This window comes from Stegodyphus dumicola, chromosome 7 (genome assembly GCF_044657685.1).
Source record: "Stegodyphus dumicola isolate Sdum_Otavi_A_Nest chromosome 7, ASM4465768v1".
Taxonomy (NCBI): domain Eukaryota; kingdom Metazoa; phylum Arthropoda; class Arachnida; order Araneae; family Eresidae; genus Stegodyphus; species Stegodyphus dumicola.
This window is the reverse complement of record NC_140774.1, coordinates 92601039-92618485: the sequence shown is the minus strand read 5'-3', so window position 1 is coordinate 92618485 and position 17447 is coordinate 92601039. Positions and strand designations below refer to the sequence as shown.

The window sequence follows — 17447 nt, the reverse complement described above, 5'->3', positions numbered from 1 at the left end:
GATCAAGTCTCTGATTGCTTAATTGAATACGTAAATGAAATTCAAAATTTAACAGGGAAGACTATCAAAGAACTAAGATGTGATAATGGTAGTGAATATAAGAATAGCAAGATATACAAATTTGCAAGAGAAAAAGGTTTCAAGATAAAGTCATGCCCACCATATGTACATGAATTAACTGGTACTGCTGAGCATTACAACAGAACTATAATGGATATGGCAAGATGTCTTTTAGCCGAAACAAAAGTTGACAGACGTTACTGGCCTGAAGTAATTAAAGCTGCTGCTTATTTGAAAAACAGGACATTAACAAATACTGTTGTAAAGACACCATATGAAATATTTTTCAATAGGAAACCATCTGCTAATGAACTGAAATTATACGGAAGTACAGTGTATGTAAGAATACTAGAAGAAAAGAGAAAGTCTAAGTGGGATAAAATGGCTGAATTTGGAATTTTACTTGGATATACAGAATTTGGATATAGAGTTTTGATGAATAACAGAATAATAGTTGCCAACCATTATTGAAGAAGACATAATGTGTGTAGGCTGTGATGATGAAGATAAGAATGATGATACAAATAAGAAGAATGAACCTTAAGAAGTGTCGTGTGAATCGAGTAATGATAACTCCAAGGACAGTGTGATAAATGAAGATGAAACAAAAAGTGGAATGAGACCAAGAAGGCAAATCAAACCACCAGTTCGATTTCATGAAGAATTTGGGTACTACTGTGTTAGTGCAAATTTTTGTGATGCTACAGTTCCAGGTAACTTTGAGGAGGCGACAACATGCAGTGAGGCTGGACACTGGAAAGAGGCAATGGACAGTGAAATGAACAGTCTTGTTAAAAATAACACTTGGACACTAGTGACTAAACCAGAGGATAAAGCAATTCTAGATGTGAAGTGGGTATTCAAAAAAAAACCAGGTACTGTTTTTAAAGCTAGATTAGTGGTTCGAGGTTTCCAGGAAAAAGACAGTATTGAGGATACTTACTCTCCTGTCATTAAGATGCAAACCTTAAAATTGTTACTTTCATATTCTTGTCAGTATAATTTAAATATTCATCAAATGGATGTTGAGACTGCCTTTTTAAATGGTTATGTTGTGTCTGAGATTTATGTTAAACAACCACAAGGCTATAATGATAATTCGAATAGAGTGTATAAATAAAAGAAAGCACTATATGGGTTGAAAGAAAGCCCTCGTGCTTGATATGAGTGTTTTAACGAGTATATTGAAAGTCTAGGATTTCGTAGAAGTAAATATGATTATTGTCTTTATGTAAAATCTGAAAAGTATGTATTTGTATATTTTCTTTCATTTGTTGATGATTTGTTGATATGTTGCAAAGATACTCAGGTAATTAATGATATTAAGGAACAAATACATAATACATTTAAAATGAAGGATTTAAATAAAGTAAAAAGCTACATTGGAATTGATATTGAATATGATAATGAGAAAAGTAATATCTTAACACTGAGTCAGGAAAATAATATTGAATCTTTAGCTAAACTGTATGGTATTGAAAATTCAAAGCTTTATGATACACCAATGGAGATTAATCTTAAACTAAGCCAATCTAATTTAAATCAAAATGTCAAATATAGAAATCTAATAGGAGCACTCTTGTATATTAGTCATGGTACTAGACCAGACATACCTTTCAGCGTAAATTATTCAAGTAGATTTCAAAATTGTTATGATGAGACACATTTCAAATATGCTTTGAGAGTTTTAAAGTATTTGTACTTAACAAAACATCTAAAATTAACCTATAGTAAAAATCTTAAAAATGATATTATGAATTGTTATGTTGATGCTGATTGGGCAGGTGATATTGTTGACAGAAAGTCAAATACTAGGTTTGTTATTGAATTATCTGGTAATCCAATTTACTGGAAATCTAAAAAGCAAAACTGTGTGACAAAATCTTCCACTTTTGCCGAATATATTGCTCTATCTGAGGCTGTGACAGAAATTAATTTCTTAAAAAATGTTGTGAATGATGTTTTGGTTGATATAACTCACCCCATTAAAATTTATGAAGATAATTCAGGAGCTTTGGTAATTGTTAATTATGGGAACTTCACTAAAAATTCAAAACACATAGAAGTTCAATATCATTATGTTCACGAAAATGTTCAAAATGGAGTAATTGAAATTGTAAAGATTGATTCAGAATCAAATATTGCAGATATCTTTACTAAGTCTTTAGGAAAGATTAAATTTATGAAATTCAGAGAAGGTTTGAAATTGAAATAAATTTTGTATACTGTGTATTTAAGTGATGTTTATTTAAATATTTTTGCTTGAAATGAAATAGATTTTGGTAATGTCCTTATGTAAACTAAATTGTGTTTAACTTTTATTTTAACATTTAAGTTAATGAAAGAAACCTTTCTTAAAATAATTAAGTGTTGAATGTTATTGTTTATATCTATATTTAATTGTAAATGGTGAAGATGAAAAGGTTGCTTATATCTATGTTTATTCGTAATTAGTAAATATAAATGTAAGGAGGCATGTTAGTTTGGTACATTTATCTTTACCATGTTGGCAACACCAAGTTTCTCATCTGCGTGCGAGCTATGGATGCCATTGTAACGTTGTGCACGTGTTATTAACTTTCAATAAAAAATGTGAAAAAATACGTTCGAAGATTTTTCGACTTGCTTTTTGATATGATATCGGTTTATTCAACATCCACATGAAAATTTACAGACCATTCCAGTTCTTGAGAGTCTTGTTTTTAGTATTGGATTGGATTATTGTAATTTGGCACAAAACCTGTCGAGGTTATCTGTGCCAGACAAATGGTAACAATGCAATTAGTCATTTGTAAAAACTTCTAGCTTAGGTGAAAAGAGACAGATTACAGTCTATGATAAAAGCTGATATCTTTTAAAAAACGGGTTAAAGTCTATTATAAAAGCCACTATATTTTAAAAACAGAAACAAATTACGATGGTGTGTTTTTCCAATTAAATTTCCTAAGGCCAGTTCTGAACAATTAAAATGTTTTTGGCGAAAATAATTAAACCTCTGGCATTCCACCAAGATGTGATGGACTGTCAGGTCTGCATTGCAGTTTGGGCAGCTGGGATTCTCTTCTCCCTTCAGAAGATACTCATGGGTCAGGCGACAGTGGCCAATTCTCAGTCGAGTCAAGAAGACATCCTCCCTTCTATTAGCCATACATGGCCAGTATCCAATGGTGGGTTTTACATTTCTTAGCTTGTTATATACTTTGTCATCCCATTGCTTCTGCCATTTGCTGAGAATTTTGCTTTTGACAAACCCTTTGATGTCTGCTAGTGGAATCTGAAGATTGTACATTGTGGTTGCAGTTTTAGCTGCAATATCCGCCAATTCATTCCCCTTATTGGCAACGTGTCCAAGGATCCACAAATAAAGAATCTGGTATCCCCAAATTTTTAAAGAATGATTCAACTTCAGGATTCTGGTTGCAACTGGATGAGTACATTGAGCATAATTTTCCAATGACATTAAGGCACTCATGGAATCTGTGTAAACAATAAACTTTATGTACTTTTGTTTTGAAAGGTAAGTCAAAGCCAGATGGATTGCAGTAAGCTCAGAAGTAAACACAGAGCAAACTGTATGTAATCGAACCCCCACTATTGTTTTCTCTGTGACGAAAGCGGCACCAACATGATCCTGGGATTTTGATTCGTCTGTATATAGAGGGATATATTTCCTATATTTGTTTCTATATTAAAAAAAAAATCTGCTTGTAGATGATTTCGTTAGTTTGCAATTTACTCCAGTGTCGAAAAGTATCCAGAGAATGGATTCTCCACTCCTTCCAGGGAGGAATTCCAAAAAAATCCTCCACCTGTATATCTATATTGGACAAATTATACTCCTCCACCAAAGCACTCATCCGCAAGTCGAAAGATGGGACACATGATGGTCGTGCCTGATATAAACGGGAGTATTGGTCATTAAGCAATTTAGACCACGTAGAATTTTTGGTTTGTGATAAGACTTTGAAATAATGCTTAAAACAAAGATTTTCACGTCTTAACCGCAGGGAGGTCTCGTTACTTTCCACATATAAGCTTTCCTCTGGAGAAGTTCTAAAGGCACCAGTGTATATCCGAAGTGCTTGGTGATGTATTGGATCAAGTTTGGCTAATACTGAAGGCCTTGCCGATCCATAAATGATTGATCCATAATCTAGTTTCGAACGAATGAGAGCTCTATATATAAGAAGCATTGAGCCTCGATTAGCACCCCAAGAAGTATTTGACAGTACTTTCAGAATATTCATAGTTTTTAAACATTTCTTTTTTAGCTAGGTAATATGGGGAAGGAATGTAAGCTTATGGTCAAATATCATTCCTAGGAATTTTATTTCCTTTTCTACAGGAATCAGCACATCTTGCAGATAAAGTTTGAGGTCAGGGTGAGGAATTTTCTTTCGACAGAAATGTACACACAGTCTTTTGAGTAGAGAATCTAAAACCATTTTCCTGCGACCATTTAACAATTCTATTGAGAGATGTCTGCAGTTTACACTCAATGTCTTTCAGGTCTTCTTCCTGGCAACTGACTTGCAGGTCATCGACTGGGCTGCTGGAGGCAGTTGTTTTAAAATAGAGTTAATTTTTATACTAAATAATGTAGCACTTAATACACTTCCTTGCGGAACACCCTCTTCTTGATGGAACATGTCAGAAAGTGTATCGTCTATCTTCACATGAAACCTCCGATCCTGTAGGAAATTTTTGATGAATATCGGTACATTTCCTCGTAAACCATTGCTATATAGGTCACGAAGGATACCATATCTCCAGGTGGTATCATAGGCTTTCTCTAGATCAAAGAAAATGGAAACAATGATTTCTTCTAACGAACGCTCTATGGATACCTGTTTCTAAGAGTTAGATATCATCGACAGTTGCTCTTCCTTTTCTAAAACCGTTCTGATAAGGGGAGATACAATTATTTGTCTCTAAATAATAGACCAGACGAGTGTTGACCATCTTTTCAAAGAGTTTGCAGAGGCAGCTAGTTAGAGCCGATGGGGCGGTAACTTGACGGATTAGTAGGGTCTTTTCCTGGTTTAACAATGGGGATTACAAAAGCTGTTTTCCAGGCATTTGGAAAGACTTGTTCCTTCCATACTCTATTAAAGAGAAAGAGGATGGCTGCCAATGACTTGGAAGGGAGATGTTTCAGCATAGGATAGGCAATATTCTCTGGACCAGGACATGAATTTTTTGTCTGCAACAGAGCTCTTTTCAGTTCAAGCATAGTAAAATCCTGATTATATGGTTCAATATTGGGAGATTTAAAATTAATTAGTTGTTTTTCAATGAATTTTTTTGCGGAAAGAAATTCAAGAGGGTAGTTACTACTGTGTGAGACGGCTGAGAAACTCTGTCCAATAGCGTTGGCAATTCCTTCCCTACTAGTAACTGTTTCACCACTTGTCTTTAAAATGGAAAGTGTGTGCTCTTTGTAGATACCGGACGCTTTCTGGACTCTCTCCCAGACCTTCCTACTCGAAGTTGAAGAGTTAATCGAAGATACATATGAGATCCAAGAATTCTTCTGACTTTTCCTTCGCACCTGCCGAGCTTTTGCTTTAGCCCTTTTGAATATTACGAGATTTGATTCTGAAGGATACCGCCGAAAAATGCTCCAAGCTTTCCTTTGTTTTCTGATGGCATCCTGGCGTTCAGGATTCCACCAGGGCTTTGGGTATTTTGGCTGTTTTACCGACGTTTTTGGTATACATATATCGGCTGCTTGAATAATTTTATCTGTAATGATCTTCACAGCCTGATCAATGTGCACATTCTTTACTATTTCTTCAGTGAAAAGAGCATAATGTATGAAAGAGTCCCAGTCGGCTTTCTAAAACCACTTTGAGGTAATGTACAATGCCAAAAACCAGTTACCTTCTATTAGGCAACGGAGGTTTTTCGATATTTGTACCTAGCACCCCCCCAACCATCAGCAAGTAATCATGCTGATCTGTTGGCAAGGACATGCCATAGTTTTAAAGTCAAAGTGTTCATTTTCTAGTGTATAATTGTATTATTTATATTGAATTGTTTTTTGAATTAGTATAATATTTTGTATTGAAGTGTAAAACATGTCAATCTTTACGATGAGAGGAAAAAATGCATCATATTTGTGAACTATCAACATGCATCATATTTGTGTACTATCTGGCATTTAGAGATTTTACCAGATATTTTCATTCTATTCGAACTCTTTTTATGAAAAGGACTTTCAAAACAAAAACACAAAATGGACATTTTTAACAAAATTGAGGACTTTTGTAATTATAACTTATTTATTTATCAGTATTCCATATTTATTATGTTATAGTCTTAAAATTAGTCATATACTATATATTTATTTATAACTCATTGTTTTAATGTTCAAAATTTCATATGCTATAAAGTCAAAACTTTATATGAGAAAGTCATGAACTATGATAGGCCATAGTTAAAGCTTGTACGCTATGTTCTGGATGTTTTCATGTCTTATCTCATACTTTTGCTTCACTCCTGTACTAATGCTTTTCTCACCCCGGCCTCTCGTTTTGACGGGGGGAAGATGTAAAATATAAAAAAAATACAATGGCTTTGCTCTTTGCGAACCAGCAACCTTTAATTACTTTTCTGCAATTCAGGATCGTCCCCTAACCCAGTACCTGCTAGAACATTCACGCCTATTACATAACCTCCTCATATAAATGCTGCGTCATAAGTTTTCTACATTTTTCTAGAAGCTACTCTGTTACATAACCTTTCATATAAATGCTGCGTCATAAGTTCTCCTAGACAGATGCCTTCTCGCCTTCGTCCTGCTAACGCTTTCGCTATGCTCCTCTTTATTTGTTAGAACGTTATGATGTATTAAAGTTTAAAGTCAGTCGTATCTAATAGTTCAATTACTGAATAAGTTATTTGATTAACTTCATCTGGAAAAAGTCATCTGCTATAAATTAAAATAAAGATATGCTTGCTGTTAAAAGTGAAAAGTCCTGAGTCGTTATTTTTCTCCGTGTTTCAATCACCCCAGCTTCGTTAACCATCTGCCAGAACGTGTAATGGAAAAGCCTCACCATTCGCCCACGATGTGTTGGAATAACTGAAAACATTACATACATATATCGGCTGCTTGAATAATTTTATCTGTAATGATCTTCACAGCCTGATCAATGTGCACATTCTTTACTATTTCTTCAGTGAAAAGAGCATAATGTATGAAAGAGTCCCAGTCGGCTTTGTCCAACAAAAAGCGTGGTGTTCTAGGTATAAAAACACTCCTATTTCCTGTAATGCTTATGATAATAGGAAAATGATCGCTATTACATAGAAAATTCTCGACATTAAAGAAACAAAATGGCAAAAGCTGTGGAGAAACAATAGCAAGGTCAATGGAATGGAAAGTCCTTGTTGGCTGATGAAAATAAGTGCTTTCTGCGTTGTTGAGGATACAGAGACAGTGGACGTGGAGTAGCTGTTCAATTTGCTTCCCTCGTAGGTTTGTGTCTTTACTACCCCACAAGGGATTGTGTCCATTGAAATCACCGACTAGAATAAACGGAGCTGGTAGTTGCGCAATTAGATCCTCTAAATCTCTTAAATTAATGTTCTCATTAGGCGGGATGTAAATACTGCAAACAGTAGTCAGTGTTCGAATGCTCAACTATACTGCAACTGCTTGGAGAGGAGTATCCAAAGGGACAGCACTCGAAGGGCAATTAATTGAGGTAAGTAGACAGACACCACCACTTGTGTGTTCACTGAAAGTTTTATCCTTTCTTATCGAGTATCTACGTAGCTTTGCAAAATTACCAGGTTTGAGGAAGGTCTCTTGTATCGCTATACCAATAGGTCGATATTTATTAATAAGTTGCTTAATGCCATCAATACCCTGATAGAAGCCCCGGCAGTTCCACGAAATGAGAGTAGCCATTAGGAATGTTTATTGCTTCGATGCTGTTTCTTTGTTTTGTGAGGTAGAACATTTTTCGAGAGACCTCTGCCTCCATCTGTTTCCATCTCAGATTCGATAAAGTCTGAAAAGATCCCTTCAATAGAGCTTCGGCTTGAGCTTCTCTTTTATGAGCTTTCGATTTTCTTTTTTGAACTCTCTGTTTCTTGTGTTTTTATTTCTCGACTTTCTATTGTCTGTTTGGGAGGAGGTAGAGGAAATTTTTATCTTTGTCATTTGTTTTTGGTTCAGGTGTCTTCTTCTGTGTGCTATGCGATGTTTGTGTACTTATTGACCGATATGATTTAGTAGCTTGAGCATAGGAGACATCTGCTTTTGACTGACCCGTGCTAAAAAGTTTCTTAGCTTCAGGATAGGAGATTTTTCTTGTAGTCTTAATATGCTGTATTTCTTTCTCTTCTTTCCACTTAGGGCAGTTTCGTGAGTATGCTGGACGATCGGCATGACAGTTTACACATTTTGGATCAGCTACACATTCCTGACTTTCGTGACCACCTGCAGAACAGCGAGCACATGCCAGGTTTCCCCGGCATGCAGCCTTCGCATGGCCAAACTGTTGACACTTGAAGCAGCGTAGTCGGTTTGGCACGTAAGGTCTGATGGGGCAATTCAGGTAACCTGCCTTAATGGCTTTCAGTAGCTCTGGACATGAAAAAGTCAGAATAAGATGTTTTGTGTTGACGAGTTGCCCATCTCTATGGACTTTTATTCGGCGAACCCCACACACATTTTGCTCGGCGAGTTCTTTTGAAAGTTTATCCCCAGAGACTGATATCAAATCTATTTCCGAAATGACACCTCTTGACATGTTCAAAGACTTATGTGGGGATACAGTAATAGAATGTTCCCCCATTTTGGTCATTTTTAGGAGAGAGGAAGATTGTGCATCAGATGTAGTCTCGATGAGCAGAGATCCTGAACGGAGCTTTTTTATGTGTTTTGGCTCGCCTGCTGAGGCCACAATATGCTTATGGATGAAGAATGGTGATAAATTTTCTAGCTGACCAGTAATAACTAAGAACTTTGGACATTTGCTTGTGCTAACTAAGGTCGAAGTCCAAATTCTTTTAGCAGCTCCAGAATTTTTCGTATCTATATGGTTAGGAGAAGAAGTTAAAGTTTTCATATTGAAAAGAGAGAAAGTTTCGAGCCCGACCGCCCCACCCACCATGGAGCCCAACAAGGGAACACAGATCCCTGTGTTAGGGCTAGCCGGGCCTATACGCAAACTGAAGCCCCACAGTTGGCTTTCCCGAAAGCGGAGACTAGGTCACTAGTGACCAGCCGATTGACACTAGCGGGGACGGCTAAGTGCTTCCCGTTTTAAATAGAAGCAGAGGCCAAAGCAGTGTGTTGGGGACAGTACCTCGCCCCTCAACTGCCAGGATCCTCCTTTCCTACCCTACGGGTCACCATGCACAGCAAACACATAGGCGGTATTCTCACCATGGTGAAACAGAAACCAGAGTAGTAGCTACATCTCACAGTGAGCCCCAAACTCCAGTAGAGGAAACCACAAGGAAGAGAAATAGGAGAGAGAGCTAGACAAGAGGAGAGGAAAGAAAGAGGAGGAAAGGTCACTGTGACCCTGGGAGTGTGACACCCGATCACCAAGACAGCAATCCCCTGAGGGTTCTTCACCTGCTATGCTTTAGATGGGCATAGTCTTGTTTTTAAATCACCTGCATAATCTGCATCACTGTACACTTCAAGGTTATTGGGATGACACTTTGCTTCATATAACAAGCCAAAATCTACAGTTCCTCTTAGATATTTAAAGATTCGCTTTACAGCACACCAATCCGAGGTACTGGGATTTTCAAGATTTTCAGAAACAATGCTTATAGCATAAGCTAAATCAGGTCTTGCTGCAGTTGCAAGGTACATCACACTGCCACCTGCCTGGCGATAAGGGACTTCTTTCCCTATCAGTTTGTTTACCGAGTCATCAAAAACAAAACTTTTGTCACTTGGAGTTGACACTGGATTCGCGGAGTCCATACGAAATTTTGAGAGAACGTTTTTCAAATAGGCACACTGATTCACAAAAATTGAACCATCATTCAATATTGTTATGTTCATACCTAGAAACTGGTTCAATGAACCCCTTGTGATCTGAAAAGAATGACCAAGTTCACTCATAAACTCCTCCACTTCAACTTTGTCTGTCCCAGCAGCAACGCCATCATCTACATAGATAAAAACAAGAAGTTTCTTGTCAGTTCTGTGTCTGATAAACAAGCAGGGATCAGCTGTACTAACTTTCAGTTCCTGGTCTTTCATAAAATTCACAAAACACTGATTGCAGCAACGGGGTGCTTGTTTGAGTCCATATAAACTTTTATGCAATTTACAGACTCTCCCACTATTATCACTGAACACTTCCTCCTTAAGGGCTCCATACTAGAATGCAGTCTTTACATCAAACTGCTGCAAGTACAAATTTTCTTTTGCCGCCACAGCAAGAACAGCTCTCACAGTGTCATATCTTCCAACAGGGCTGGATGTCTCGTCGTAATCAAAGCCTGCATTTTGAGCATAACCCTTGTCTACAAGACGAGCTTTGTGTCGTTTCAAAGTACCATCTGGATTAAATTTCTTCCTCAGCACCCAATGACAGTTGATAACTTTGGAATCTTTGGGTCTCTCAACAAGTTCCCATGTTTCATTTTCATGAAGGACTTTTATTTTTTTCTTTTATAGCTTCTAGCCACAGGTTACTTTCACTTGATGAAACAGCTTCAGAATATGTGGATGGATTTTCACTATTTTCAAATTCTTCTACTGCAGCTATGTTTGCCGTCTAGATATTCTCTGGATTTCATCCATGCAGGACAGTTTCAGTTTCTTCCAGATTTTCTAACAGGCTCTTGTTCTTTGGATAGATTACGTTCTTCACTCTGAGTATCTTCATACTTTTCATTTAAGTCTTCCTCCACCTCCACTGTCACAAGAGTGGTGCACAAACATTCTGGTTTGAAGTCAACATCTGAAGATTTTATGATTTCCTTCTACTAGGGCAGATAGATCTCATAACCATCTGTCTTGTTTACATACCCCACAAAATGCTCACAGACACTTTTGTCTTCAAACTTACGTCTGAAGATCTTTGGTATATGTACATAGCATACATAGCATTCGGTTCCAAATACTTTCAGGTGGTCAAGTTTAATTTTTGCCTCCCCAGTCCAAAGCTCATGAGGACTTTTGCTTTCATCTGGAGGTAAACCAGTGTGATTTAGCAGATACACTGTGGTTTCACATGCGTTGGCCCGAAGTGACCAAGGCAATGCACTTGTTGCAAGCATAGAATGAGCCAGTTCAACAATTATTCGGTTTTCCCTCTCTGCTGTGCCATTTTGTTCTGGTAAGTATGGTACATTGAGTGTTAGTACTATACCTTTTTCAGCAAGTATCTTTTGAACTTCACCACAGTCAAATTCTGCTCCTCCCTCACAACGAAAACTTTTCACAACAAATGTACACAATTTTTCAACAAGATTCTTGGTTGTTTGTTTATCAGAGTCTAGAGACTCCCAAACGTTGCTTAATTCTTGGAATTCTGTACCCTCTGTACGCAATATTTTGCCAAGCAATAATTCTTCTGGAATATTACTTGATCCAATACGATTTAATTCACCGTTCATATCCGTGTAGATTCTTTCAACTTTAGCTGCATGTGTAGCAATATTGTCATTAGGATCTCTACCGACTTGAAAAAATTGTTTCCTCAATAAATTAAGTCTGAATACTGCTTTGCTTAAAAACACTAATTAATTTGTCCTAAATGTCCTTTGCATTCGAGTACGTCATCACTAAATCGGCTACAGAAGCGCCCAACGTACTAGCAATAAGCTTGGCTGTCTTAGCATTATCATGCCGCCATTCAACCACTTTCGTCACATGCTCATCTGCACTAAAATCACCGTTTACAGCGACTGGACAAATTTTAGTTCCATCAATAATTGACGTGAGATCATATTGTTCAAAGTGCATTTTTATTTGCCACTTCCATTTGCTCCAATTTTCCGCAACTTCTAGTTTGTCAATTTGTACTTTCAAATCCATAGCATCTTGCTGTTAGGCCTAGCACACGGTTCACTTCGCTTTTCAAAAATTTTAGCAGATATTATATTCATGCAGATTTAAAACACGCTGAGCCCATAACCTGTTGAGGTTATCGATAAATCGATACGAGCTAAAACAAAAATAAATTAATAAAGTACAAATAAATAACTAAAATGCATATTAAGAGCAAGCAACGTAACCATTTATTACTGCATGCTACATTCGAGATACTTGAGTAAACATAAGAGTTGAGTTGTCATCTGTCTGATACAAAGTTGAGTTGTTACTACAATAACATAAAATTAGTAACAAGACTTTTAAATTTCAACTTTTACATACAGTTTTGCTTTGTTTCGCGAAATGTTGCCAAACATACTACTCCTTCATTATTAGAAAGTGCTCCAAATAAAAAATCAATATACTTTTACTGATGCCCCTGACCTGATAAAGTCAGTAATCTCTACTACTAGTATATCTCTACTAAAGGAAACCTATAATAGATAGCGAATACCTCAATGGCTGTGTACATATAGGTTCACCCCACATTAATTTTCTTCTCAGTCTTACCCAACTCATAGTCAGCTTATGTAACAAGTAGCACAAATTCCTTAAATAACTATTAACAACAATGTTAACAAAGAAATATGCATAGTTGTGTTTCTAAATGAAATTATTAGTATCGAAGCTAAATATTTAAATTCCCAGCACTTAAAAATTTAACTTCGTAAACTTCTTAAAATTACACTTGGTAGGTACAGTCAAAAGTCTTTAATCTGAACTCGTTGGGACTTCGGCGATTCCTGATTATCGATTTTTCCTGATTATAGATCATCAGTTTAAATCTGGTAAGATGGCATGCAGAAATTATAAAATTAAAAATATGAAACCGTAATAAAGAACAATTATGATCTAAAGGGTATCAAAATTTACAAAAAAAAAAATGCTTAATATATGTTTACTTTATTAAACATTTCTTTCAATGCAAGTTGTTTAAGTTGCTTTGTTTTATGTGATAATACTTTCTCTTTAATTCTGTAAACAGACATAATTTCTTGTTCAGTTACAAAGTTCTGCTGTTCAAGTCCTATAATTGCTGTGTTGAGAATACTGACTAATTTGTCCATCGAAAGTTTTTCGTTTTCAATAACCTCTGTGTCACTTTCTTCACTATCAGAAGCGAATTATAATGATGAGGAATTTGATTTAAATCATATCAAAGACAGAGTACATAGAGATGAAATACTACATTTAGTAAGGAATTATAAGCCAAATAAAATAAAAACATCTGCCCTGAAGATAAGGATAGTGCTGACAGATCAATATTACAGGTAGTTGAAATTTATAGTAATTAGGTTGTTGGGGTAGGGAAAAAAAAAAAAATTTAAAGAAATGACTCAAGCACTAATATTTAAATTCTGACATGAAATGTACTTTAAAAAATTTTACTCTTATTTTAGCTCTATCTTATTGAAATAAATTAAATACAGAAACAAATATTATTAAAAAATACACTTACTGGGATACTTTTTAAATCTGTATTTCTTCTTTGTAACAGATTTAAGTGACTTATCTTCACCAAGATACTCTAACCAATTACGTTCGCAACATTTTTGCATATTTGATTTAAAACGCACTTTGCATTCTTTATCATAACTAGGAGTATTTGTTGGATATTTTTCACCAAATAATCGATCCATGTCCTACAATATATAAAAAAAAAAATAAAATAAAATAAAATAATTCTAAAAATGACAGAGGGAAAAACATAAAAATCATTAATAACAGTTTTTAAAATTAAGTATCTGATATAATGTTTAAATAGAACTGAGAAAGCACGATTTTTAATGCTTATTCTCCTGCATAATAGTTATTGAGAAGTATATTTTTACTATCATTACGATTTCTGTAAGAGGAAAAAAGGAAGGTAAGCAGATAAAAAATATGAAATAATGAAAGTAAATTCACACAGCAGAAAAAAACAATAATTCCAAACACTTCAATAATTTCTCGTTTAAAATATTTTATCAGTGTTATTATTATGTTTTTGCCCTATTACATGCATTAAGTTTTTGCTTTTGTGTGTTGCAATTTAAACCATCACTTACAGAAACCAGTGGTACATTTTTCAATTGACAGTTCATTATAGTTATTTGCATAAAAAAAATGGCTAGAATCTTACCTTAAAAAGATCCAAGACTTTACGCTCAAAGAAGTTACTTTTCATGTGAACGTATCTAATTTCACATACATCTGTTTCAATCCAATATGCTGTGTGCTTGAAATTTTCACAATTTAAATGATTCACAAAGCGTTTTAGAAACTTTGAGTTACATATCTAAAAAGAAATATTTCCTGAAAGTTAAAACAATAGCACATTTCTCAAATTAATAAAATATTTCCTAAAAAAAGCCTGCGACTCTTTTCGCTATGATCCACTTATAATATCCCACAGAATGTTTCAGTGGTCTTAAGCTACAAAACCTCTGTGGCAATACTAAAGGAACTTGTTTTTGTCACTCGGCAACAGTGCGCCCAAATCTCTAGCTGTAACTATAACTGAGATTTTCAAGACGCGCTAAAATCACTTCACTCTCTATCGGATTTATCCTCCGATGCAAATATTTTCAGTGTTAATTTATTGAGCAGGATTTTGTTGCAAATATATGTTTGTTATTTAAAATCAACCATCTCTATATGTGTGGTCTACCACACAGAAAAACCTAACCAAGTCTCTAGAGATATTAATTGTCACATGCAGCACATCTCAAGAATGGCGACTTGTGAACGAGCTTTTTTCAATGGGAATAAATATGAGCAATTTCAAGCAAAGGAGAAAATTTCCTCTATTGCAGTATTTAGTAATAATGCATAAAATGCATTTCAGTGAATATTTTTGTGTTATTGTGCATAATGAATTACTTCAATGTATTCATTGATGATCAGGTTTCAGCAACGTCCGACTGGATAATTTTTGTGCATCAAAGGTATTTTGTGATATTTTGTACCAATTATTTTCGCAAAATGAATAGTATGTGTGTTCATCAAGTGGGTGTGAACCCAGATCCTAACATTAATTATTTAGTGCTTCTTATATGTATTTAGTGCTTCACGTGCACTGTGACTGCATAACTGCAACCTTTTTTTTTTCATCTGTGTTTATTTATATGTATTACTGAAATGGCTACTAGCAATCCCCCAACAGCTGATAGCAAGAAAATGGCTCGTGTTGCAGTAAAACACACCCCAATTTGCCGTAATGATTTCAATCTTTTTTTTTTTTTTTTTTCAATTAGATGCCCAATTCAAGCTTGGAGGTATAACACATGATGACACGAAATTTTATACCACAATTTCTGCCTTTGACACCGAAATTCTAGAGTCAGTCTGTAAGGTTCTGAAACCACCTTCGGATAACAAATATGAGGAATTGGAAAATAAACTTACTTCAGTGTATGAGGCGTCTGAAAATACCTAACTAAAATAGCTGCTGCAGGAGAAGTCTGAAAATACCTAACTAAAACAGCTGCTGCAGAAGGAGTCTGAAAATACCTTACTGTTATATATGTAACTGAATCTGTTATTATCTTTAATCATAACTGTAATATAGAATAACAGGATGAGCAATGCAGAATAAATGATGTTTGTGTACATCTTGTAATCATCACTGAGGCACTTGAAAAGTTTAATACTTTTAATTTAAGTGAAGAAGATAAGAAGGATGTTGACAAAGTAATTGAAGCTTTCGAAAATTTTTGCATACCAAATGAAAGTGTTTATAGACATATATTTTTCTGTCGAACACAACATGTAGGTGAATCGTTTGATGATTTTTTAACTGATTTAAAGAAATTAAGTAGCAACTGTGGAATTCCAGAATTAAAAGATAGTTTAATAAGAGATAGAATAGTAAGTGGAATTCTAAATAAAAATCTCAAAGATACATTATTAAGGGAAGATCAGTTAACATTGGAGAAATGTATTAAAATGTGTAAAGCTTCTGAATTAGCAGAACTTCAGCTGAAAACTTTAACTGAAGAAAATAAAATACAAGCGATCAAACGTAATAAATTTCCACCTTCAGAGGAAAATGTCAGCCTTGTAAGAAAAACTATCATGTAAAACACAAGCAACAAAGTACTAATTCTTCTTCATACTATCAAGAAAATAAGTTCAAAAATCCAAAACCATGTAGAAAATGTGGAACTTTTCATAAGTTATACAATTGTCCTGCTTATAATAAGATTTGCTTGTACTGTAAAAAGAAAAATCACTTTTCTAAAATGTGCACTTATAAAAATGTTAATGTTGTACAGAATAACTTAGAGCATGAGTTGCATAATAATGGTAATGAATATATTTTAGGGTCAGTAGAAGATACAAATCCATTTTTTAAAAATAGAACAGAATGGTTTGAAAAACTAAAAGTAAACATATCTAAATATTTATTTGTTAAGTTGGATACTGGAGCTCAGTGTAATGTGTTACCATTGTCTAAATTTAAACAATTAAATTTAAGAGATAAATGTTTGACTAAATCAAAATCACTTTAAATAATTGCAATGGTATACAATTGATGTAGTCGGAAAATGTAAATTTCACATATCAAAATCTCAAATAGATTTGTAATATATATCTGCAAATAGATTTGTCGACTACATTTTGATATGTGAAACATATCAAAAGGGAACAAGGATGGAATAGAATTTCAAGTCGTAGCATGCGAATAAAACTGTTCCAGCTATTTTACGTTTACCTACATTGCAAAAATTAAACCTAATACAAAGAATTTGTACAGTAAATCCCGATTCCAATGAAAAGTTAACGGAATCTTTAAAAGGATAACAAGATTTGTTTAAAGGAACTGGGAATTTAACTCATATACATATCATATTAAATTAAAACCAGGAGCTGTTGGTAAAATAGAACCCTGTAGGAAAATTCCACTTGGCTTATTAAATCCATTAAAAAAGGAATTAGCAAGAATGTAAAAAGATGGTATTATAAAGAAAGTTAATCAACCAACAGAATTCGTGAATTCATTAGTGGTAGTAAGGAAAAAGGATGGTAATTTAAGAGTGTTTTAGATCCTCAGCGCCTTAACCAAGATATACTGAGAGAACATTATCACATACCAACCTTTGAAGAAATTTCAGCTCAAATGACAAATGCAAAGGTCTTTAGTATTTTAGATGCAAACAAAGCATTTTGACAAATTAAACTATCAGATTCAAGTTGTGAATTTACTACATTTAACACTCCGTTTGGTAGATACTGTTTTTTGAGGTTGCCATATGGACTGAGTTCATCACCAGAAGTTTCCCACAGTTTTTCTGAAATTTTTAGTGATTTAGAAGGAGTTCAA

General features: G+C 34.8%; 1 protein-coding gene across 3 annotated transcripts in view; it reads right to left on the bottom strand.

Annotated features, from left to right (window-relative positions):
* LOC118185790 (uncharacterized) overlaps positions 1-17447 on the bottom strand; it is a 74356-nt gene that overhangs the window by 47900 nt on the left and 9009 nt on the right. For 2 of the 3 annotated variants that reach the window (XM_085820596.1, XM_035355697.2), the window contains exons 3-4: positions 14265-14420; positions 13602-13785 (exon numbers count right to left, since the gene is read on the bottom strand). In XM_085820596.1, coding sequence (XP_085676722.1) covers positions 13602-13785; positions 14265-14420 — 340 coding nt within the window. The remainder of the gene's footprint in view (positions 1-13601; positions 13786-14264; positions 14421-17447) is intronic. The other variant, XM_085820597.1, reaches the window with a different exon arrangement.